This window comes from Schistocerca cancellata, chromosome 3 (assembly GCF_023864275.1).
Source record: "Schistocerca cancellata isolate TAMUIC-IGC-003103 chromosome 3, iqSchCanc2.1, whole genome shotgun sequence".
Taxonomy (NCBI): domain Eukaryota; kingdom Metazoa; phylum Arthropoda; class Insecta; order Orthoptera; family Acrididae; genus Schistocerca; species Schistocerca cancellata.
This window is the reverse complement of record NC_064628.1, coordinates 390,820,037-390,843,965: the sequence shown is the minus strand read 5'-3', so window position 1 is coordinate 390,843,965 and position 23,929 is coordinate 390,820,037. Positions and strand designations below refer to the sequence as shown.

Below are 23,929 nucleotides of genomic sequence, written 5' to 3'. Positions count from 1 at the left end.
TGAATGAGTGAGAAAGTCTCTTACGGGTAGCCCCAAGAAATCAGTTCGGAAGGCTAGTAGTGAATTAGCAATTCCACTGACATCTATGTGGAAACTTTTAAGAAGATGCTTACAACTACGTCCTTATCGTTTGCAGTTGTTACAAGCTCTTAAGCCTACAGAGTATGGTTTACACTCCAACTTTGCAAATGAAATGTTGCAGCACAACGATGACGGTGAAGCTTTTCGAGATCGGGTCGTCGTAAGTGATGAGTCGACATTTCACCTAAGCGAAAATGAGGACACACACAGTGTGCGCATCTAGGGGCTCACAAAATCCCCACGAGATGTCACAGTTGCAGCGTGACTCTCCTAAGATGAATATTTTATGTTCCATATCCCAGCGGAAAGTTTATGGGCCTTTATTTTTCGGTGAAGAAACTGTAACTGGTGTTTTTTATCTTGATTCGCTAGAAATATGACTCTTTTCACAGGTGGAAGAAGCTGAACCACAAAACTTTATTTGGTATCAAGATGGATCGCCACCTCACTGGCCTAACTCAGGACACAACTGCTTAAACAACACTGCACCCAGTAGCTGGACGGGCCACAAAGGGCCAGATGACACAGCTTGATTCTCATGACCTCCACGTCCAACCTATCTGACGCCACGTGATTTTTACCTTTGGGGATTCATAAACGAAAATGTGTATGTACCTCCGTTACCAGATCTAATCGACGTAAGAAACAGGATTAAAGCAGTTGTTGCAACAATTATTCCAGAGACACACTGATCAGGTTATTGCAAGAACTCGCCTACCGACTCGATGTGTAACAAATGGTGTTCGCATTGAACACTTGTAAGAGAAACTGTTCGGTTGCTCTGTTATTTGATGTATTGTTCGTAATTTTTAGTTGAATGTAATACACTCCTGGAAATTGAAATAAGAACACCGTGAATTCATTGTCCCAGGAAGGGGAAACTTTATTGACACATTCCTGGGGTCAGATACATCACATGATCACACTGACAGAACCACAGGCACATAGACACAGGCAACAGAGCATGCACAATGTCGGCACTAGTACAGTGTATATCCACCTTTCGCAGCAATGCAGGCTGCTATTCTCCCATGGAGACGATCGTAGAGATGCTGGATGTAGTCCTGTGGAACGGCTTGCCATGCCATTTCCACCTGGCGCCTCAGTTGGACCAGCGTTCGTGCTGGACGTGCAGACCGCGTGAGACGACGCTTCATCCAGTCCCAAACATGCTCAATGGGGGACAGATCCGGAGATCTTGCTGGCCAGGGTAGTTGACTTACACCTTCTAGAGCACGTTGGGTGGCACGGGATACATGCGGACGTGCACTGTCCTGTTGGAACAGCAAGTTCCCTTGCCGGTCTAGGAATGGTAGAACGATGGGTTCGATGACGGTTCGGATGTACCGTGCACTATTCAGTGTCCCCTCGACGATCACCAGTGGTGTACGGCCAGTGTAGGAGATCGCTCCCCACACCATGATGCCGGGTGTTGGCCCTGTGTGCCTCGGTCGTATGCAGTCCTGATTGTGGCGCTCACCTGCACGGCGCCAAACACGCATACGACCATCATTGGCACCAAGGCAGAAGCGACTCTCATCGCTGCAGACGACACGTCTCCATTCGTCCCTCCATTCACGCCTGTCGCGACACCACTGGAGGCGGGCTGCACGATGTTGGGGCGTGAGCGGAAGACGGCCTAACGGTGTGCGGGACCGTAGCCCAGCTTCATGGAGACGGTTGCGAATGGTCCTCGCCGATACCCCAGGAGCAACAGTGTCCCTAATTTGCTGGGAAGTGGCGGTGCGGTCCCCTACGGCACTGCGTAGGATCCTACGGTCTTGGCGTGCATCCGTGCGTCGCTGCGGTCCGGTCCCAGGTCGACGGGCACGTGCACCTTCCGCCGACCACTGGCGACAACATCGATGTACTGTGGAGACCTCACGCCCCACGTGTTGAGCAATTCGGCGGTACGTCCACCCGGCCTCCCGCATGCCCACTATACGCCCTCACTCAAAGCCCGTCAACTGCACATACGGTTCACGTCCACGCTGCCGCGGAATGCTACCACTGTTAAAGACTGCGATGGAGCTCCGTATGCCACGGCAAACTGGCTGACACTGATGGCGGCGGTGCACAAATGCTGCGCAGCTAGCGCCATTCGACGGCCAACACCGCGGTTCCTGGTGTGTCCGCTGTGCCGTGCGTGTGATCATTGCTTGTACAGCCCTCTCGCAGTGTCCGGAGCAAGTATGGTGGGTCTGACACACCGGTGTCAATGTGTTCTTTTTTCCATTTCCAGGAGTGTACATGCTACAGAGCATTAAAACCCCGATATTCATTTAGAGAGACCCAGTATATTCGAGCTAAGCATTCGCACTGAGTTCTCCTGTTATTATGAACAACAGGAACTTGAGAGGTTCATGTTCAGAAGTAACGAGTTCAGTTTAATTATTATTTGTGCTGCATTCTTATGGTCTCAAAGTTTCAGTGCGAAGAGATTAATGTTGTATCGTGGAATATTCAATTACAAATTTCAATTACAAATCGTACAGCCTGTGATCCGCCATTAACTGTTATCAGTTGAAACTGTCGTAGTCTGCCTCCTAAAATTACCAGCAAAAGAAAGCATACAATTAGATGTTTGGATGCGGAGGGTAGTAATGTTAATCGACAACCTGTCGTCCGGGTATCACCATAATACACCATTAGACCAGCTTGAGTCTTTACTGTCATTTATTTCTTGGCGTTTGGCAGTTCTGAACTACATGTTGTCAGTTTGTACTCATCTGAACCCGCTGTGTCGTATGTCTCGCACAAGGACATTATTGTCTTATGTTGTGAGACAAAAGACGCTGCTTTGCTTAATTATGTTGTTTATTACAGAAGGGCTATTTCGGTGTGATTGTCATCCTCAGGTTATCTGTGAAAAGAACATAGTTTCGTACAATATTTCAAATTTTTCAGTAGGTAATTTAACTTGTTGTAGAATTATGTTTGCAATGTACATCAGGTAGTCTTGATATCCACATGACATCGATGTCTCAGTTGCTGTCACACTACTTTATAAATTTGCTCCTTTAATGCTGTTGGAGCTACAATTAAATTTTTGGCAATAGCTTAATAATGTATATAACAGGAAGAGATCTGACATGGATACCACAAATCAGTGCACTGTAAGTACCTAAAACATAAAAGCTTTCGGTTTCGTAAGAGTTTCGTCACCGATTAATAAATTTCCGTCATTTCCACCAGCAGCATCAGCACTGTATCTAGTTACACTCGGACCACAACATAATGTTCTTGCTAACACCTCCCTCTGATGATGAGTCTGAAGTGGCTCGAAAACACGTTCATGGTTGAATAAATCGTAAAAAATTGACTGACTGCATGTTTATACCAGATAAACGGCCAATGTAAACCACAGTCGCAGTTCTTCATCCACGATGGATATATTGAAATTAAATATTTTGTTGGAACAGTTATTTACGTAATTGTCGAATTATGAAAGTATATTTCATAATGATGTTTCGTGGCAGCTATATTGATATGTTTCGTGGCAGCTATATTGATAGCTGAGTTCTTCCAGCACTTGATGACAGAACAACATACAGCAGAGAACATAAAGGTTTTACATATTGCACAAAAAGGACCTCCAATGAGTATTCTTGAAGAAATCGAAATGTATTCACACAAATAAAATTACCCTCAAGAAATTCTAAGTGAACAGATCCATTTGAAACATAAACATTGCATAGGAAATTTTACTGAAATTATCCTTCCAAATAGCAAATTAGTAGGAAAACAAAATCTGCAAATGTATCAGAGATCATGTTACCACAAAATTAAACGTAAGCACTAGAAAGCATCCATTTACGTAAACTCATCAGAAAATTGTTACAATCCTCGCACATCACAACGCTGTCTGGTGCAATCAGATCCATAAAAACAATAGGATTAAAATACATATGATCACAGAACAACATAAATTCAAGTCATACAAGCAACATAATGCAGATGATAAGAACAACCATATAACTATATAATACCAAAGAAGCAAGCTGCCGGTAACCATATAACATCCCTGACTCAACTGTCTCTATAGCTGTCACGCAACACCATTATGCAATAAACTTTCATAATTCGACAATTACATAAATAACTATTACAACAAAAAATTAACGTCTTTTATATGCAAACTGAAGGTATGAATGAAAATTTGTACCAAGGCAGGGATTGTAACCCAGGTCTTCTGCTCACTAGACAGATACCCTAAAAACTACACAACCCTGCAGGGGCTACCCTAAACTCGAACTAGGATGCGGAGGCTCTCCAACTGTATTGGAATAGCATCTCACCATCGAACAAAACAGAGGGTCCTGCCTGAAACCCAGGCATTGCTGCGTTAATCAAATGAAACTATGGTTCCAGAGACCTTATCAAGCCTCAAACATCTATGATGTTATATGCAGACTGCAGCTATTGCAATACAGTTGGAGAGCCTCTACAATGCTATTACAGTTTAGGGGGAATACCAAGTGGGCAGATGGGTGAACCGGAATCTGAGTCGAGGAGGGAGACATGCTGTTGTATAAAACAACTTTGCCAGGGTTGTGTAGTGGTTAGCGCGTCTGTCTAGTGAGCAGGAGACCCACGTTCGAATCCTGGGTTTGCTATCAATTTTCAAACGGTTCAAATGGCTCTGAGCGCTATGGGACTTAACATCTGAGGTCATCAGTCCCCTAGAACTTAGAACTACTTAAACCTAACTAACCTAAGGACATCACACACATCCATGCCCAAAGCACGATTCGAACCTGCGACCGTAGCAGTCACGCGGTTCCAGACTGAAGCGCCTAGAACCGCTCAGCCACAACGGCCGGCATAATCTCGTCACTTGAGTCTGCGTATGTACATCACAGATGTTTGACACCTGAGAAGGTCTCTGGAACCATTGTTTCACTTGATTAAGAGATTTAACATCTACCATAGCTCAAACAGCATGGAAGGAGCAAACTTATAAAATAGTGTGGCTGCAACTGAGACATCGTTATTATACGTATATCAAGAGCATCTGATGTACTTAACAAACCATAATTATATAATAGGCTAAATTATCTACCGAAAAATTTGAAATATTGTACTTTTCCCCAATTACTGGAGGATGGCAATTACGCCAAAATAGGCCTATTGTAAGGAACAATATAATCAAGCACAGCAGTGTCTTTGGTCTCAACAGCATAACATAAAAAATATACCCAGTTCGCAAGGGTGGAGGTTCAAACTGTTGTCTGATTCTCAGTTTTAATCTATAAAGCAAGCTCAAAAATATCATAGGCTGAGAAGCAGAGTGAAAGATGAAATGCGTACCTGTGGAGACCTGCCAGTGAGTCGTTGCCAAACTGCTGTAGGCTGTTTCCAGACAGTGAGAGCCGCGTGGTGTTGGGGTGCAGCCCGGCTGGCAGCTGGTCCAGCCCAGAGCTGGAGCAGTCGACCCTCACGACCCCACTTACAGTCTCACAGGAGCAGCTGCTGTCCTCTGGACAAAGGGGAAGGTCCGCCTGCTGTTGCTGGGGTGGATCCTGCTGCTGGGCCCCATTTGACTGGGGTTGGTCTTGTTGTGCCCCATTTGACTGAGGTGGGTCTTGTTGTTGTGCCACATTTGACTGGGGTGGATCCTCCTGGTGTCCGTCTTGTTGGTCTCCATTCTGGCGGTTTGCATCATCTTGGCGCACTACTCTCTTGTGATTATTCTCCTGGTGGACACCTTCTTCTTGCACATCTACAAATAGCCTTTGCCGAATCGCTTGCTGGCCATATGAGTGTTCGAGACCTGCAACTACCTGGTGGCAGACAACTCTCGCCTGTGAGTCCTGGTGGCAGTTATACTGAGGAGCTGCCTCTCGTTTCACAGGAGCTGACTCGAAATTGTACTGAGCCTCTTGGAGGAGTTGTGCATCCTGCTGAATTTTACTTCTATCAACCAGCCATGGAAACTGCTGGTCAAGATAGGTGTTGGGAAAATGGACTCCATCTGGGGCATGCACACTGGACACCTCCCTTGCCATTCCAGAGAGGCTTTGTGTTGAGACATACGCCATCTCGTGTGAAACAGTCACCATTATAACCAGCCATGGCAGCAGCCTCTAGAAATCAAAACAAATCCACAATCACAAGCTACATACTGGTTACATGGGTGTTTAAGTGTGTTTAATGGTGTTCTTAATAAAGCATTGCGACGCATACAGGGTGATAGTTATTGAACTGTATGAAAGAAAAACGTAAATTAGTTACAAACAACGGCGTGAACTCCCTTTATTCAACGTGTAAGCGTCAATACAGATATTCAGATTTAGGTTATTAGACGTTGGATATGCCTGCCATCAATGGCGATGATGTGGCGCAGACGAATGGCGAAATTTTGCATGACCCGCTGAAGTATTGGAACCTCGATGCTGTCTATGATCTATTGAATGGCTGTTTTCAGCTCAGCAATGGTTTTTTGGGTTATTGCTGTACACCTTGTCTTTAATATACCCCCCCCCCCCACAGAAAGGAGTCTCATGTGTTCAGATCTGCAGAATATGGTGGTCATCCGAGGCCCGTGCAATTGGCCTCTAGGTACCCTAGAGCCAGAATGCAGTCCCCAAGGTGCTCCTCCAGGACATCAAACACTCTCCTGCTTCTATGGGGTCTTGCATGAACCACATCTTGTCGAAATGAGGGTCGTTTTGGATAATGGGGATGAAATAATCTTCAAAAACCTTCAGATATCGTTCGGTATTCACTGTGCCATCAAGGAATATCCACCGATTATTCCGTGACTGGACGTTGCACACCACACAGTCATTCGATGAGGGTGAAGAGACTTCTTGATCGCGAAATACGGATTCTCAATCCACAAGATGCGCCAATTTTTGTTATTGACCACCCCATCGAAATGAATGTGGACTTCATCGTTAAACCAACAACAAGGTGCATACTAATACCATCAAGCGCAACGGCCAACCATGCAGTTTGGCTGTCCTAGCGCAAACTGTTCAGAAGTTACGACGATTTTATTTCATATAGTTCGATCATTGTCACCCTGTATGTAGCATATAAATGGTGAAATAAAATTTGCAAGCTCGGACGCCGCAGTACAATTCCTTAAACACCAACATTACAAAAACGTCTGTAATATAATTTCGTCCCATACATACATTCGGTACAAAAAGCACGTCAAAGAAATGCAATTTGGCAACACCGTAACTATATGCGTGAGAAGTGTCTTCAGTCAATACGCCGGTAAGTTAGTGCAGAAGGTAGAGTTTTCAGTTAGAATACTCCATTCCGGCGGTTTGATACCAGATCTAGGTGTACTTTCATTATTTTCTGATTTGAGGTTGCTTTATATGGTATCTTGTTTCTTAATCGTTGTATGGCAATTACAGTAGCTCTTATACAAAACACGTGCGATTGTTCAGTACTAACAGAGAAATGAGAATACATATGTTTTTATTATTCCACTTTAAAAGCGGGATGCATCCTGCCTTGAAGTATTTCCTCTATTCTCTTCCATGCATTCTGGTCCTGTGTCAGCAGCCGAGTGGTCTAAGGCGCTTCAGTCATAGACTGTGCGGCTGGTCCCGGCGGAGGTTCGAGTCCTCCCTCGGGCATGGGTGTGTGTGTTTGTCCTTAGAATAATTTAGGTTAAGTAGTGTGTAAGCTTAGGGACTGATGACCTTAGCAGTTAAGTCCCATAAGATTTCACACACATTTGAACATTTTTTGTCAGCAGATCTAGTTTTTTTACTTGTACCATTCCCCCAAACTAAAAAAAATTGTGATCAATTGTTAGCGCATTCACTTTAGCCCCATGCGACCGGTCAGTGAGGACAGATGCGGGTGTCAAGAGGTCAGCAGCAAATACAGTACAGTTTGTCGCTTCAGTTATTTCTAACATCCGTAACACAAACACTTAAAAGTAGAAGTAAATTATTCACCTATATTAAGCAAGATGCTGAAACTGCCTTACTTCATTATTCAAGCATTTCTGACACCTGCGTAAAAAAATGCTCATTACACTGCACTTCACTCTGAGAAATGGAAGTAATTGACGGATGATAGTGTATGTTCATCTAAAGTGTGTGGAATTGATTTGCTCACTTTCTACCGTATTTCTTCCCAGAGATAAAAAAAGTCGCAGCGGATTAAAGAGGGGAATGAGGAGGTCATATGTTGTCTTCACGGGTTTGTCGCCGGATGACGTAGTGCAAATTCTGCAACATTTCCTCGGAGCAACTGTCCGACATCTTCATGTGGTTGAACCTTGGCGATGGCTAGGTACGACTGACGGAATCCCCACGTCGACGCCCCTGTATTTAGAAATGACATGCGAAGAATGCGCAGGCGCGTAAATCACGCGTGCGCAATGATTTGCAGTTAGATGGCGCCATAAGCGCTCTCTGCCGAAAAACGCAGAGCGGCCATGCTGCTCGTGGATGTACGCTATATTTACTAACAGTGCAGCCAGACGTTCTCACTAAAACACCATACTAGACCCGTGTTATGACAGCTCGGTTATCGAATATACATACATACATTGTCATCAAATCTGCGGATTATTCAGTTGTCCTTTATTTTACACAAAAACAAATATACAAAACGAATCAAAAAACCGTACGTGCCACACTCTGTACCGTCATTCAACATGTCTGCACATTACCACGCTTCACCTATTCTGCCACAAGCTTGAAGAGTCAGAGGCCGCATATTGTTAGTGATAACTCTATCTTCAAACACGTCATGAATTTCCTGTAGTGAGAAGTTGGCTACATCTGCCGTCAGAGAGCCCTGCTGAAAGATAGCGAACGCACGTCCTCTCTCAGTTAATTGACCACAGAAAGGCCGCAAAATGTTTTCCACATATCTCTCGCTGTTAATTGTGTACTCGAAAAAAATTGGGCTCATTATTCTCCCACTGCTAATAGCGAGCCACACTGCTATTTTTTGATCAAGCTGGGATACCTCGTGTATTACGTTAGGTTTTTCAAAATTCCAATAACGGTGATTCTGTGAAGTAACGTATCCACTAAGGTTGAACCATAATTCGTCCGAAAAGAAAGTTAGGTGATGATCAATTTTTCCGTCATGCACAGAGTTCAAAACCCATTCATAAAACTGCGACCTTTTTTGCAGAGTAAGCTGGCTTAAGACGTTGCACTGCAGTTATTTTTAGAACTGTAATTTGAATAACTTTGCAGCAAATCATCTGCTACACAACCAGCAGTCTGGAAAGTGCAAAACGAACACACCTGCGAAGACTTCTTACGTTCCTTCAGCCAACAAACGCCTGAGTCTTTGTCTGCCAACCCTAAAGGCTCTAAGAAATCGGAAAAAGACAAACGGTCTTCTCCTTCCCCAACTGGGCGATCTTCTTGAACGGTGTCGCCGTGTGATACCCGCACATGGCCGACCTCCATTTCGCCAGTTCGCCTCGCTTATCGTTTTTCTGTCCTGGAATTCGCAGGTCGACCCAGAGAGAATGCCGACGCTTCTGTAGATCTCATGAAACTGGATCCTCCAGCCTCTTTGCCCTGTAGCGGTGACCCTTTGAAGACTGGCACTTGGCAGCCGCTGGCCCTTAGTTTGTTCGCTCCTTCCCATTCCCCTATATGACTCTTCTCCAATGAAACGTTTGTGGCAAAGATCCAATGAGGAGGAACTAGGGATGCCCTTGAGATTAATGCGTCTAGTTGTTTACTGCCTGGAAAAAAATAAATTGCGTCCTTGTGATCATTTTGACCTTTCGCATTTCCTTCCAGGGCACTTTGACCTGCCCCAAGGACGACATTCCATCTCATAGGGGAGTCATGCTGCTCATTCGGGGTGACGTCCATAGCCAAACCATCTCACTGAACAGCTGGCTGCAAGCTGTGCAGTCTGCGTTTCCCTTCCTTGTTTCACCTTCTCTCTTTGTAATGTCTACATCCCTTCGCCATTCGCTGCTGTCACTAGGGCAGTCTTCTTCCAGCTTATTGGTCAGCTTCCCCAAGCCTTTTTGTTGCTCAGTGACTTTAATGCCCACCATTCCCTGTGGAGCTCTTCGAGAACCTGTCTCTTAGCTGACCTTCTCCATTAAATCAGCCTCATCTGTTTTAACACTGGAGCACCCTCGCAAGCCTATATGCATTTGGAGCTAGCTCTTGTTTTGCACTGGCCAGCTTGCCTCTCATCTCGAGAGGACCGTTGTCTCTGGCATGTACTCGAGCGACCATTTCCCGTCAGCTATCCATTTGCTGACTCCAACCCCACCTACGTGTAAACGCAACTGGCAGCTTTCTAAGGCCGACGGGAGGCTGTACTCCTCCCTGGCGACCTTCGATGAACAACATTTCCCCAGTTGAGGTGACCAGACAGAGCACCTTATGAACGTTATCCTTGCCACCATAGAATGTTCCTAACCTCGCAGTTCTTTACCACGCCATGTCGCGGTCCTTTGGGACTGAGGTGTGCCACGACGCGATTCGCGCTCGCCGCGTTTTTAACCGTCATCCTTCGATAGCGAACTGAACACGTTATAAACACCTGAATGCACAGTGTCGTCGCATTCTTCGGGACAGCAAAAAAGCGAGCTTGATATCCTTTACTAGTTTTTTTAACCGTTCCACTCCCTCTTCCATCGTGTGGGGCAACATCCGTCGGCTCTATGGGACCAAGTTTCATTCCCGGATTTAGGGCCTGACCGTAGCAGATGATGTCATTTTGGACCCTATTGCTATCTCCACCACCTTGGTCCGCTATTTTTCGGAGATTTCGAACTCCACCCACTATCACCCTTGCCTTCTTCCCTCGGAAAAGAGTAGAGGAGGCTCAGGTGATATCTTTCTCCTCTCAGAATCGTGACTGCTTTAATGCCGCCTTTATTATGACGTGGCATGACTATGCTTACACCTTCGATCTTCCTCCCCAGGGCTGGAGTGGTCACATTCAGACGTTGCAGCAGCTTTCTCTTGTGGGCAAGCATTATTTCCTTCGTACGTTGTAAGAAGTATGCTTTGCCGGCGATGGGCGAGGCATGACAGAATCTCTGATCAGAGAGTAGTTTGTCGTTAGTTGTTGCTTGTCGGTAGTCTGCGCTTGAATGCGCGAGTCGACAGTAGTAGTCTGGAGTAGTCTGGTGGAGTCGGCATGTGTCGGCTGTGTGCTCTGCTCGCGACTCTGGTCAGGACTCTGGAGGATGAGTATTGTTGTAGAAGGTAAAGAAGCAGCCTTGCGCATATTTAATAATGTATGTTAATTGTAATTTAATTTGTTCAAAAAAAATGCCCCAATAATAATCTTTATAATATAAAGTAACTCCTTTAAAGAAAAGCATTCATTTCAATTTAAAGAATATTTCCAATGCATTATCATTCCTTCCAATAATTAAAAAAATATATATATATACGCCAGCATTGCACGAAGCTGTGTCGAAAAATATCTAATTAAGAGCAGATATAATTGCAGTTTTTATTGAGGTAAGAATTAGAATACAGGGCCGAAGGGCAGCGCTGCTGTCCTCATAAAATTTATCAGGTTACTAAACTTTTTTATTATTTTTGGTGTTTAGGAATTTTTCTGTTTCGAACTTGACATTGAATGAGAAAAGAATTTTTGTGGGAACATTAAATGTGAATGCATTTCTGCACACAGACAATAAATGGGAGCCAATTTTGTTCAGAGATTACAATATTTAAAATTCATTTAATTATTATTCTTTGGGGAGGTTACACTTGGCTCATTTTCATTTTCATTTTTTTCTGTGGGGAGTTTACAGCGTACAATCGCATTTTGGCAGATGGCACGTCTCCCAGACGCTGTCGTTAAGCCACTTTCATACCCGTACCCATACCTACCTTCTAGCTACCGCCCCATTTCTCTCACCAGCTGTGTTTGCAAGGTGATTGAACGTATGATTCATGGCTGGCTGATATGGCGGCTCGAGTCTCGCAATCTACTCACTACTGCACAGTGTGGCTTTTGTGCTCTCTGTTCTGCAGTTGACCACTTTGTCAGCCAACATCATGAACGATTTTCTATGGAAATTTCAGACTATGGCTGTGTTTTTTTGATTTGGAGAAAGCCTACAGCACCTGCTGGAGGACTGGTATTCTCCGCACTCTACACACGTGGAGCTTCCAAGGTCACCTGTCCCATTTCCTTCAGCAATTTTTAAAAGACCGAGTTTTCAAGATACATGTGGGGTCTGTCTCGTTGGGACACCTCTATCTACGTGAATGGGGTGCCCCAGTGCTCCATCCTTTAGCATCGTCCTCCTTGCTAAAGCCATTAACCCTGTTATGGACTGTCTCCCGCCAGGCATCACCGGCTCCCTTTTCAAATGGTTCAAATGACTCTGAGCACTATGCGGCTTAACTTCTGAGGACATCAGCCGCCTAGAACTTAGAACTAATTAAACCTAACTGACCTAAGATCATCACATACATCCATGCCCGAGGCAGGATTCGAACCTGCGACCGTAGCAGTCCCTCGGTTCCAGACTGTAGCACCTAGAACCGCACGGCCACTCCGGCCGGCGCTCCCTTTTCGTCAACGACTTTCCCATCTACTGCAGTTCTCCACGGACGTGTCTCCTTGAGCGGCGTCTTCAGCCCTGTTGCGTAGCTGTAGCAGGAGATGGGGATACCACCGTGATACTGGACGATATCACAACTGCAGTATTGAACTGGAGATCGCAAGTCTTCATGGCCATGTCTTTCCTGGGGGGATGCGTAGCAAGAATGGTACTGTAACTGTCAGATGGTAAAATACAGGGCTTTCGACTACCCATCAATTTGCAAGTGACAAGGTAGAGTATTTTTCCCTTCAGCCGGATCTCCTGCACGAGCTTATTGAGATACATGGACACTCACGGGATGAGGCGGCGTGGTCGACATTACAACTGATATAGCGAAGAGAAGAAGACGGGCAATCGCGCTCATGAGCATCTCTACAACAAGTAACACATTTGGCTGTGTTTTGGCAGGACATGCGAGTGTGTTTATAATATTAACGCTGGTAGGACCAGACTGTGACGACTTCATAGCCTGCCTCAATCTTTGATGGAACCACAATTCAATCAAATGGGAGAAAAAAATTGCGTGTAGGCACTAAGTTTGCATCAACCTTTTTCGTTACCTGATAGACCGCAGTGACTCCCTGATTAGAGAGATAACTTTGGATTTCCCCCTCAGTCACACCACGAAGCAGCTGAGTATAAATAACACTATGTGAAGAACACAACATACGATGAGCCTCAACACAAACAGGATAGCCGCGCGGGGTAGCCAAGCGGTCGTGGCGCCTTGCCACTGTTCGCGCGGATCCCCATGTCGGAGGTTCGAGTCCTCCCTCGGGCATGGGTGTGTGTGTGTGAGTTGCTCTTAGCGTAAGTTAGTCTAAGTTAGATTAAGTAGTGTGTAAGCCTAGGGACTGATGACCTCAGCTGTTTGGCCCCATAGGAACTTGCTACCACAAACAGGATAGCTGTGGAGGACCGAAACTGTAAGCAGTTGCCGGTCTTGAAAATTATAATTGGTCTCCAGAAGTAAAGTCCCATTACGTAAGCGAGAGTAGGATTTCACAGGGCCTGCAGCTGCATCAGCACCTTTCTGAATAATAAACGGATTAACTGTAGCAAAGGACTGATCTTCCTCAGTACGTGATACCATGAGGAACTGAGCTGCAGCTGGGAGAGTCTTTTAATCTCCAGCCTCATTCTATTTACGTTTGGTAGACGACGAATGAGGTGGTGACTGGCTCATTGTGAAAAAATCCCCGATGATTGGCACCATCTCTGATGATGCACTCCTTCGAACTGGGGATCCCCCTCATAGGGGACTCACCCACCTTGGGTGATTGTTCACACCTCAGGTCACACCTCTCGAACTTGACAGAGGGACCAGTTGGCTATGGAGAAGGTAACCTGGCATGTACCAGGGAGCACATGCAAACCCTATCTGTAGACCCAGGTCTGGGAATTACGCTTTCCCAGTCGCCTGTTGCGCATCAGACGCGTGCGCCGGCGTTCAGGAGCGCACAGAGAGAAAGAAGAAACAGAGAGAAACCTCAAACGCGGAAGTGGTGGAAGAGGAAGAGATGGAGAACGAAGGAAGATAAAAAAAAACAGACGAGGGACTGTTCTGATGCCTGGATAACGAAAATATTCAATCTACGTTTCCCAAAAGCCAATGGCCGTGCCGCAGTGGTCACACCGGTTCCCGTCAGATCACCGAAGTTAAGCGCTGTCGGGCTGCAACTAGCATTTGGATGGGTGACCACTCTGTCTGCCGAGCGTTGTGCACTCAGCCCTTGTGAGGCAAACTGAAGAGCTGCTTGATTGAGAAGTAGCGTCTCCGGTCTCGTAAACTGACATATGGCCGGGAGAGCGGTGTCCTGACCACATGCCCCTCCATATCTGCATTCAGTGACGCCTGTGGGCGTAGGATGACACGGCGGCCGGTCGGTACCGTTGGGCCTTCATGGCATGTTCGGGAGGAGTTTAATTTAGTTTAGTTTAGTTTATGTTCTCCAAAGGAGTAGAAAAGGAATAGCAGGAGGATAGACAGGCAAAAAAATGGGAAAAGATGATGCAAAGGTTGGGGCCCTGTGGTAGACAACCACGAACTCACCAAAGAGTGGTGAGCTCCTTGGGGGAGTAACCAACTTGTTGACTGATTGTATCCTACCAATCAACCGAAATTTGCCACCTGCTTTACCTATGTTTCAACCTATGTAATGATTTCATATTCCCGCAAATCGCTACTCCCAGGTATTAGAATGAGTTGATATTCCATCTGTGACTCAGTGATATTGTAGTCATAGGGTACTAAATTTTCTTCTTTTGTCATGTGCACAGGTTTACATTTGTAAAATTTAAATTTACACTCCAGTATTTGAAGAGACATTTTCACAGCTTCATACTTCAGATAACACCATTAGTTGCAAAAACTCTGATATTATTAATACTGGCTGCCATGTCATTAATATACAGTATGTACAACAAGAATCCAAACACACTTCACTGGAGAATACGTTGAAATGCTTGTACTTCTCTCGACGACTCTCCACCCTGGACAACATGCTGTGTCCTCTATATGAAGAAATCGAAAAGCGTTAAAGTCATTTCAGTCGCAGACTTCATAAAAACTAACTTTGGTCCAGAAAGAAGTCCATTACTCAGGAACACACATATTCGGTAGTTTTTTACTAATCAAAAAAGGTCAACTACTAACAAAATATAGTTTAAAATGAGTTTAAAGGACTTATTGGTGACCAACTTATTCTAGTCCGTTGATGGATTTCTTAGAAGAGTCAGCTGATGTACTTAGTGTGAAATCTATCAACTAACAAGAATGCTATATAATAACTAACTTCAGGATACCTTCAGTACAGAAATGTTTCCTCTCAGAGTAAACCTTGAAAACCGTTTTAATTTTGACGATGCTTCGTTGCGACAGCCTTGGAATTATCTTTTGCGCTTTAGTATAAACTTATTTAAATGTTTGTAGTAAACTGTTTGATTAATGTATGAATGATAAAAACGTATAAAATTTGACCATTCGCATCCTTGGTGATTTCTCACTTCGAATCTATGCAAGGAATATTAACACATCAGTTCTTTTGTATATACGTATTTTGTATTTTTGTTTTTCTGACATGTTCCACATCATCAAGGATCTCCTCACTATAGCTCTACAGAACACGAGCTGTTGTTCTAATCTAATACAAAGTAACCAAAGGTGCGCATTTGACTTTAAAAAAAAAATGATGACGCAGAATCTCAAGTTGTACACTGTTATCTAGTAAACAAGCCCAAGTTCTAACAAAAATAACATGATATTGCAACTTTTAATGTCCAGAATGCGAGAGTTACGCAACACAGAGCAGGAAGTGGGTCTAACGTTCCATTGTCTTAAAAAAATAGTACATGAACAACACACCCTTTATCTGCGATAAAAATAATTCAAATACGCAGCACAACTGCATGCTGTGATGTTTACATAACTTTCAATACACACTCACATGTATGCACAGACTTCCAGGACAGGTCTTGCTGTCGCTCAGTCGGGTTAAAAGGAAAAGAAAGAAACCAGGAAGCGCACGGTTCAAACATGTATGGCATTTGGATATACGTCCTTCTCTCCCCCCCCCCCCCCCTCTCGTCTCTTTCCCTCCCCTCTCTCTGTCAATCATCTCCTTTCCCATTTCTCCTGCTATCTTCTCCTCCCACTCTCTCTCCATCTCCTCCAGCCCCTCTCTCTGTCCATCTTCTCCTTGTCACTTTCTATCTCCATTTCCTCCCACCTGCCTGTTCATCTCATCTTCGCCCCCTGTATCTGACCTTGAGCCTTCTTTATTGTTAGTGCCATAAATATAACTTCTCTGTCTGGCTAACAACGTTTCACTGTATACCATCACTCCTGAAACATCCTGTACAGTATATATATATATATATATATATATATATATATATATATATATATATATATATGTGTGTGTGTGTGTGTGTGTGTGTGTATGTGTGTGTGTAATGTTTTTCACAAGTGATGGTCAATATTCACGGATATGACAAAAATGAACATTTAAAACAAAAAAGTCAAGTAAACAGGCTCTAAAACGCATACCTTAAGAGCTATGAGCAATTCTTGATTTTCGATATTGTGAAACAAATCTCTTCTACTGCAAGATGTTTGCTTTCCATACTTCGGGAAGTGGTTGTATAGATCTGCCAATAAACATGTACTCCAAAATGCATACCTTGAAAGTTATGAGCACTTGTTCACTAGAGTAGTTGTATTTCAAAGTAGCGAAGATGAGCAAGTGCTCATAGCTCTTAACGTATGCATTTTAGATCCCATGTTTACTGGACATTTTTTCTTTGCTCTGGTCCATACCACCACTTCCCAAAATATGGGGATGTAAAGAGTTTGCAGCAGAAGAGATTTGTTTCACAGTACCGAAGATCAAGAACTGCTCATAGCTCTTAAGGTGTGCTTGACTTTTTTGTTTCAAATAATCGTTCCTGTGACATCCATGAATATTGACCATCACTTCTGAAACTATATACAGGGTGGTCCATTGATCGTGACCAGGCCAAATATCTCACGAAATAAGGGTCAAACGAAAAAACTACAAAGAACGAAACTTATCTAGCTTGAAGGGGCAAACCAGATGGCGCTATGGTTGGCCCGCTAGATGGCGCTACCATAGGTCAAACAGATATCAACTGCGTTTTTTAAAAATAGGAACCCCATTTTTTATTTCATATTCGTGTAGTACGTAAAGAAATACCAATGTTTTAGTTGGACCACTTTTTTGCTTTGTGATAGATGGCGCTGTAATAGTCAAAACATACGGCTCACAATTTTAGATGAATTGTTGATAACAGGTAGGTTTTTAAATTAAAATACAGAACGTAGGTACGTTTGAACATTTTAGTTCGGTTGTTGCAATGTGATACATGTGCCTTTGTGAACTTATCATTCCTGAGGACGCATGCTGTTACAGCTTTATCACCTGTAAATACCACATTAATGCAATAAATGCTCAAAATGATGTCCGTCAACCTCAGTACATTTGACAATACGTGTAACGACACTCCTCTCAAGAGCGAGTAGTTCGCCTTCCGTAATGTTCGCGCATGCATTGACAATGCGCTGACGCACGTTGTCAGGCGTTGTCGGTGGATCACGATAGCAAATATCCATCAACTTTCCCCACAGAAAGAAATCCTGGGACGTCAGATCCGGTGAAAGTGCGAGCCATGGTATGGTGCTTCGACGACCAATCCACCTGTCATTAAATATGTTACTCAATGCCGCTTCAACCGCACGCGACCTATGTGCCGGACATCCATCATGTTGGAAGTACATCGCCATTCTGTCATGCAAAAAAATGGTTCAAATGGCTCTGAGCACTATGGGACTTAACATCTGTGGTCATCAGTCCCCTAGAACTTAGAACTACTTAAACCTAACTAACCTAAGGACATCACACACATCCATGCCCGAGGCAGGATTCGAACCTGCGACCGTAGCGGTCACGCGGTTCCAGACTGAAGCGCCTGACACCGCACGGCCGCACCGGCCGGCATTCTGTCATGCAGTGAAACATCTTGTAGTAACATCGGCAGAACATTACGTAGGAAATCAGCATACATTGCACCATTTAGATTGCCATTGATAAAATGGGGGCCAATTATCCTTCCTCACATAATGCCGCACCATACATTAACCCGCCAAGGTCGCTGATGTTCCACTTGTAGCCATCGTGGATATTCCGTTGCCCAATAGTGCATATTATGCCGGTTTACGTTACCGCTGTTGGTGAATGACGCTTCGTCGCTAAATAGAACACGTGCAAAAAATCTGTCATCGTCCCGTAATTTCTCTTGTGGCAGAACTGTACACGACGTTCAATGTCGTCGTCATACAATTCCTGGTGCATAGAAATATGATACGGGTGCAATCAATGTGATATAGCATTCTCAACACCGACGTTTTTGAGATTCCCGATTCTCGCGCAATTTGTCTGCTACTGATGTGCGGATTAGCCGCGACAGCAGCTAAAACACCTACTTGGGCATCATCATTTGTTGCAGGTCTTGGTTGACGTTTCACATGTGGCTGAAGACTTCCTGTTTGCTTAAATAACCTAACTATCCGGCGAACGGTCCGGACACTTGGATGATGTCGTCCAGGATACCGAGCAGCATACGTAGCACACGCCCGTTGGGCATTTTGATCACAATAGCCATACATCAACACGATATCGACCTTTTCCGCAATTGTTTAACGGTCCATTTTAACACGGGTAATGTATCACGAAGTAAATACCGTCCGCACTGGTGGAATGTTGCGTGATACCACGTACTTATACGTTTGCGACTATTACAGCGCCATCTACCACAAAGCGAAAAAAGTGGTCCAACTAAAACATTCATATTTCTTTACGTACTACACGAATATGTAATAAAAAATAGGGGCTCCTATTTTAAAGGAACGCTGTTGACATCCGTTTGACCCATGGCAGCGCCATCTAGGGCCCAACCATAGCGCCGTCTGGTTTCCCCTTCAAGCTAGACGAGTTCCCTTCTTTGTACTTTTTTCGTTTGACGCTTATTTCGTGAGATATTTGGCCCGGTCACTATCAATGGACACCCTATATATATACGGTATTAAAAATATATAACCTATGTCTGTCCAATTCTTGATTAGAGTAATGTGTAAAAATCGGTCAAGAACTTTTTGAGATTTTTGGTAATAACTTTTCTCATTTATATGTTCAATATTTATATACATGCTAAATGCATTTAACGATAGGTATATAAAACACGCGCTTATTCGAATGCAACGTAGTATCATAAATGTACGTAAAAGAATGCTCTATCTATCTCTCTCTCTCTCTCTCTCTCTCTCTCTCTCTCTCTCTCTCTCTCAGCAGTGAATTGCCATTATCAATAATTTACAAATGAAGCATGAAACTCTCAAATGCGAATAAATATTCAAATTACGACGATGATCTGGTAAAACAAACTACTTCTCGCTATAAAAACCATGGAAAAAGAATGATACATTTGCAAGAGAATTACGTAATAGGTAGGGCAACTTAGTATCTGCCATCTATAAGGTATAAAAGAAAATTTACGAGCTAGTTCTTTCAGGACACTTCTTTTCCAAATAATAACGTCCTGAATTAAAGGACATCTTTGAAGACCAATCTTACGGTTTTCGTCAATTATTACAGCAAATTTTACCAATATCGACGTGTTTTCGAGAGAAAAAAAATGTGCTGCTGTTCTCAAACAGCATTTATTCACAGGACCTACAGTAAATTAAATGAGCTGTTGCTTTAATTCATCTGGCAGAAAGGCTTACCACTCTTTCTAATTACAGACAAACGCCTGAAACTACTTTTCAGAATCGCTAAACATAAATTTATATTGTCAAGACGCCTTAAAGAACACCGTTGGATGTACAGGGTGAATGTTAATAAAACCGACAGACTGCTGGGTCGGATTCCTGACTAGATATGGAGCAAAAAAGTTTCCTATGAACATGCCTCCGGAAATGCATCGTTTCCTCGGTAGATGGCGCTGACGAATGAAAGCTCCTCTGACCACGTTCCGTGTGTTCATCGTGTGTTGCAGGCTGTGTGGTTGGCGTAGCGTACTGCAGGCAGCAAAATGGTCCTCTAGTCATGTCGGGAACAAGCCGAGATGGTGTTCGTGTACGACAGAGCAGATGCAAACGGTCGAGAGGCAGCACGGCTGTACCAAAACGAGTACCCTCACAGACACCGACCACCTCACACGACGTTTCGAGCCCTTTTTTGGCGTGTATCATCACGGGTCCTTTCAGACAGACGAACGCGCAGGGAGGCGGCTGACTCTGCGTACGCCAGATTTGGAGGACCGGGTTCTACTGGACATTGAGACGAACCCAAATACAAGATCCAGGCAAATGGCCCACCAACATGGTGTAAGCCAAAGTACGATTATGTGTATTCTGCATGACGACCGCTGCTGTCTCTGCCACCTGCAATCCCATGGAAGCTACTTTGAACATGTGTTGCGACGTGGATGCGATGCAGCTCTGTATTGTGTTCCGGGACGATTTGTTGTCGTTTCACGCACACCTCCCATTCCCGGACACATGCTCATAGGACCTTCTTTCCTCTATTTCCAGTTAAATCAGTCCGTGCAGTTTGCCGGTTTCATTAACGTTCACCCTGTATACATTATTGGATCCAATGCTGGCTGCCTTGAGATTGTAAACCAGCAAGTCGTCTCATTGTGGGGTTCATGAGCGCATATTACGAAAAACAATTAGTAAACTGTCGTGGAAAGCCCAAGATCTTGTTCAAAGACTTAATGCTGGAATTGTTACTACTCGAACGGTATCTGAAGTAAGTGATCGTTCGACACGAAAAGAATTATTTGCTTCTTTTCATTAGATTATGTCATATGGTATTATGTTTTGGGTAACTCTTCCCATTCGCAAAGGATGTTTTTGGTTCAGAAGCGGGCAGTTCAGGCAATACGTGGTGTAAGCACGCGAACCTCTTGTAGACCCCTCCTCACTAGTCTGGGGACTTTGACATTGGCCTCTCAATGTATATACTCTTTACTGTCGTTTCTTGTTAACAATATCAGCTTAGCCTGCCGCTGTGGCCGAGCGATTCTGGGCGCTTCAGTCCGGAACCACGCGGTTGCTGCGGTCGCAGGTTTGAATCCTGCCTGGGGCTTGGATGTGTGTGCTGTCCTTAGGTTAGTCAGGTTTAAATAGTTCTAAGTCTAGGGGACTGATGACATGTTATTTCCCATAGTGCTTAGAGCCATTTGAACCATTTGAATATCACCTTATTCTCAAGAATCAGCAGATTTCACTCAGTTAATACTACGCACAAATCCAATCTGCATTTGGATCGCACTTCCTAACCTCTTGTGCAGAAAGGTGTGCAATATACCGCTGCATCCATTTTCAATAAGCTACCACGGGAATTCAAAAATTTTAGCAGTAGTCCACGCACTTTCAAATCGAAACTGCAGAGTTTCCTCATGAGTCACTCATTCTTTTCTTTCGAGGAGTTCCTTGAAAAATTGATCTCATTCTTAGGCTGTAGTGTCGATTGCGTTTACTTAAACTTATGGTTTGACTTTTATTCGATTCAAAAGCATTTTATTTTGTCTGTTATTAGATTTACGTTGTAGTTTTATGTACTGACACGTTCCATGACCTTGGAGATTCGCTCCTCGATTTGGTCATATGGAACTAGACGTGTAAAAAAAAAGGTTCAAATGTGTGTGAAATCTTATGGGACTTAACTGCTAAGGTCATCAGTCCCTAAGCTTACACACTACTTAACCTAAATTATCCTAAGGACAAACACACACACCCATGCCCGAGAGAGGAGTCGACCTGCTGCACAGTCCATGACTGCAGCCCTAGACCGCTCGGCTAATCCCGCGCGGCTGGACGTGTAAATAAATAAATAAAACTTTATCATTAATATTCGGCCGTAATTCTCGCAAACACTGTAATCTCTCCGTTAACCAGCCCACTCTACATGAAAGCGGAACTTTACAGGACTATAAACGAAGAAATTTCTGGGTTAACGGACCCTGTAGTAAAGATAAAGCGAACCTCCACACCCTCTGGTTGAAGAGGATGTCATTGTTTTGAACGTCATGTTCGCGTAGCGCCCTCGCCTGTTGTGAAACGAACGATCACGGGATAGTCGATAGACGGCTCCTTTTGTCTCCGATACAGCGTGTGAGGTCACAGTGACGTCACGTTTGCACGAAGTGTTGTGGACTGCAGGTTAGCCTACAAGCGGACCGAGCAACCGCCCTCGCGTACTGCCTGGTGCCCTTACCTGCATGTCCAGATTCCCCCGTGTAGTCAGTTGTAGACGTCGCTAGACTGGCTGCCGGCTCAGGACGTAAACTCGACAGTCACTGCAGCGTAAGAGCGCAGTCCACACCAGACGCCGCCGGCTGTTATCTGCTGTGCTGTCGCTTGTGCACACGCACCAGGAACTCTGCGGTCTGGCCGCCAGGAAGACGTGGCGCAAAAATACACAACCAGGCAGCTAGCTAGCTCCGGAGCCCGTTTCAGCCGCAGGGAATCTTCCTCGTTCTGACCCTCAACTTGTCACCGTGATAGGCACTGATGCTGTATCGTCCACGCTTCTGTGATTTGATTTCGTATACTTTTCACTCCATATATCTCCTTGAGGACATCCTCAGGCGTGTAGGGCATGTCTTAAATCAACAATACATATTCACAAAGCCGCGCGGGATTAGCCTAGTGGTCTAGGGCGCTACAGTCATGGACTGTGCGGCTGGTCCCGGCGGAGGTTCGAGTCCTCCCTCGGGTATGGGTGTGCGTCTGTTTGTACTTAGGATAATTTAGGTTAGGTAGTGTGTAAGCTTACGGACTGATGACCTTAGCAGTTAAGTCCCATAAGATTTCACATACATTTTGAACATATTCACAAAGTAAAGAGATATGTCAAACACAGCATACTCATGGATACGTAGCAAGTCAAAATTTCCTTAAAATAATTACATTTACACTGAAGCGCCAAAGAAACTCGTATAGGCATGCGTATTCAAATATAAATAGGCAGAATACGGCGCTGCGGTCGGCAAGCCTATACAAGACACCAAGTGTCTGGCGCAGTTGTTAGATCGGTTATTGCTGCTACAATGGCTAGTTATCAAGATTTAAGTGAGTTTGAACATGGCACAGTAGTCGGCGCACGAACGATGGGACACAGCGAAGAAGCGGGGATTTTCCCGTACGACCGTTTCACGATTGTACCGTCAGTGTCAGGAATCCGGTAAAATATCAGATCTCCGAGATCGCTGCGACCGGAAAAAGATCCTGTAAGAACTGGACCAACGATGACTGAAGAGAATCGTTCGACGTGACAGAAGTGCAACCCTTCCACAAATTGCTGCACATTTGAATGCTGGGCCATCAACAGGTGTCCGCGTGCGAACCGTTCAACAAAACATCATCGATATGGGCTTTCGGAGCCGAAGGCCCACTCGTGTACCCTTGATGACTGCACGAGATTAAGCTTTACGCCTCGCCTGGGCCTGTCAACACCAACGTTGGACTGTTGATGGCTGTAAACATCTTGCCTCGTCGGACGATTCTCGTTTCAAATTGTATCGAGCGGACGGATATGGAGACAACCTCACGAATCCATGGACCCTGCATTTCAGTAGGGGACTGTTCAAGCTGGTGTGAGGCAGGTACAGTTGGAGTGATATGGGACCCCTGATGCGTCTAGATACGACTCTGAAGAGATGACACGTACGTAAGCATTCTGTCTGATCGCTTGCATCCATTCGTGTCCATTCTGCATTGCG

At 44.6% G+C, this 23,929-nt stretch overlaps 1 protein-coding gene across 1 annotated transcript in view; it reads right to left on the bottom strand.

Moving 5' to 3' along the window:
• Positions 1 to 22,557, bottom strand: part of LOC126176327 (uncharacterized) — a 148,041-nt gene extending 125,484 nt beyond the window's left edge. Inside the window, exons 1-2 of the mRNA XM_049923478.1 lie at positions 22,423 to 22,557; positions 5,392 to 6,167 (exon numbers count right to left, since the gene is read on the bottom strand). Of these exons, the coding sequence (XP_049779435.1) occupies positions 5,392 to 6,167; positions 22,423 to 22,428 (782 nt within the window). The 5' untranslated portion in view covers positions 22,429 to 22,557. The remainder of the gene's footprint in view (positions 1 to 5,391; positions 6,168 to 22,422) is intronic.
• Positions 22,558 to 23,929: the final 1,372 nt, after the last annotated feature.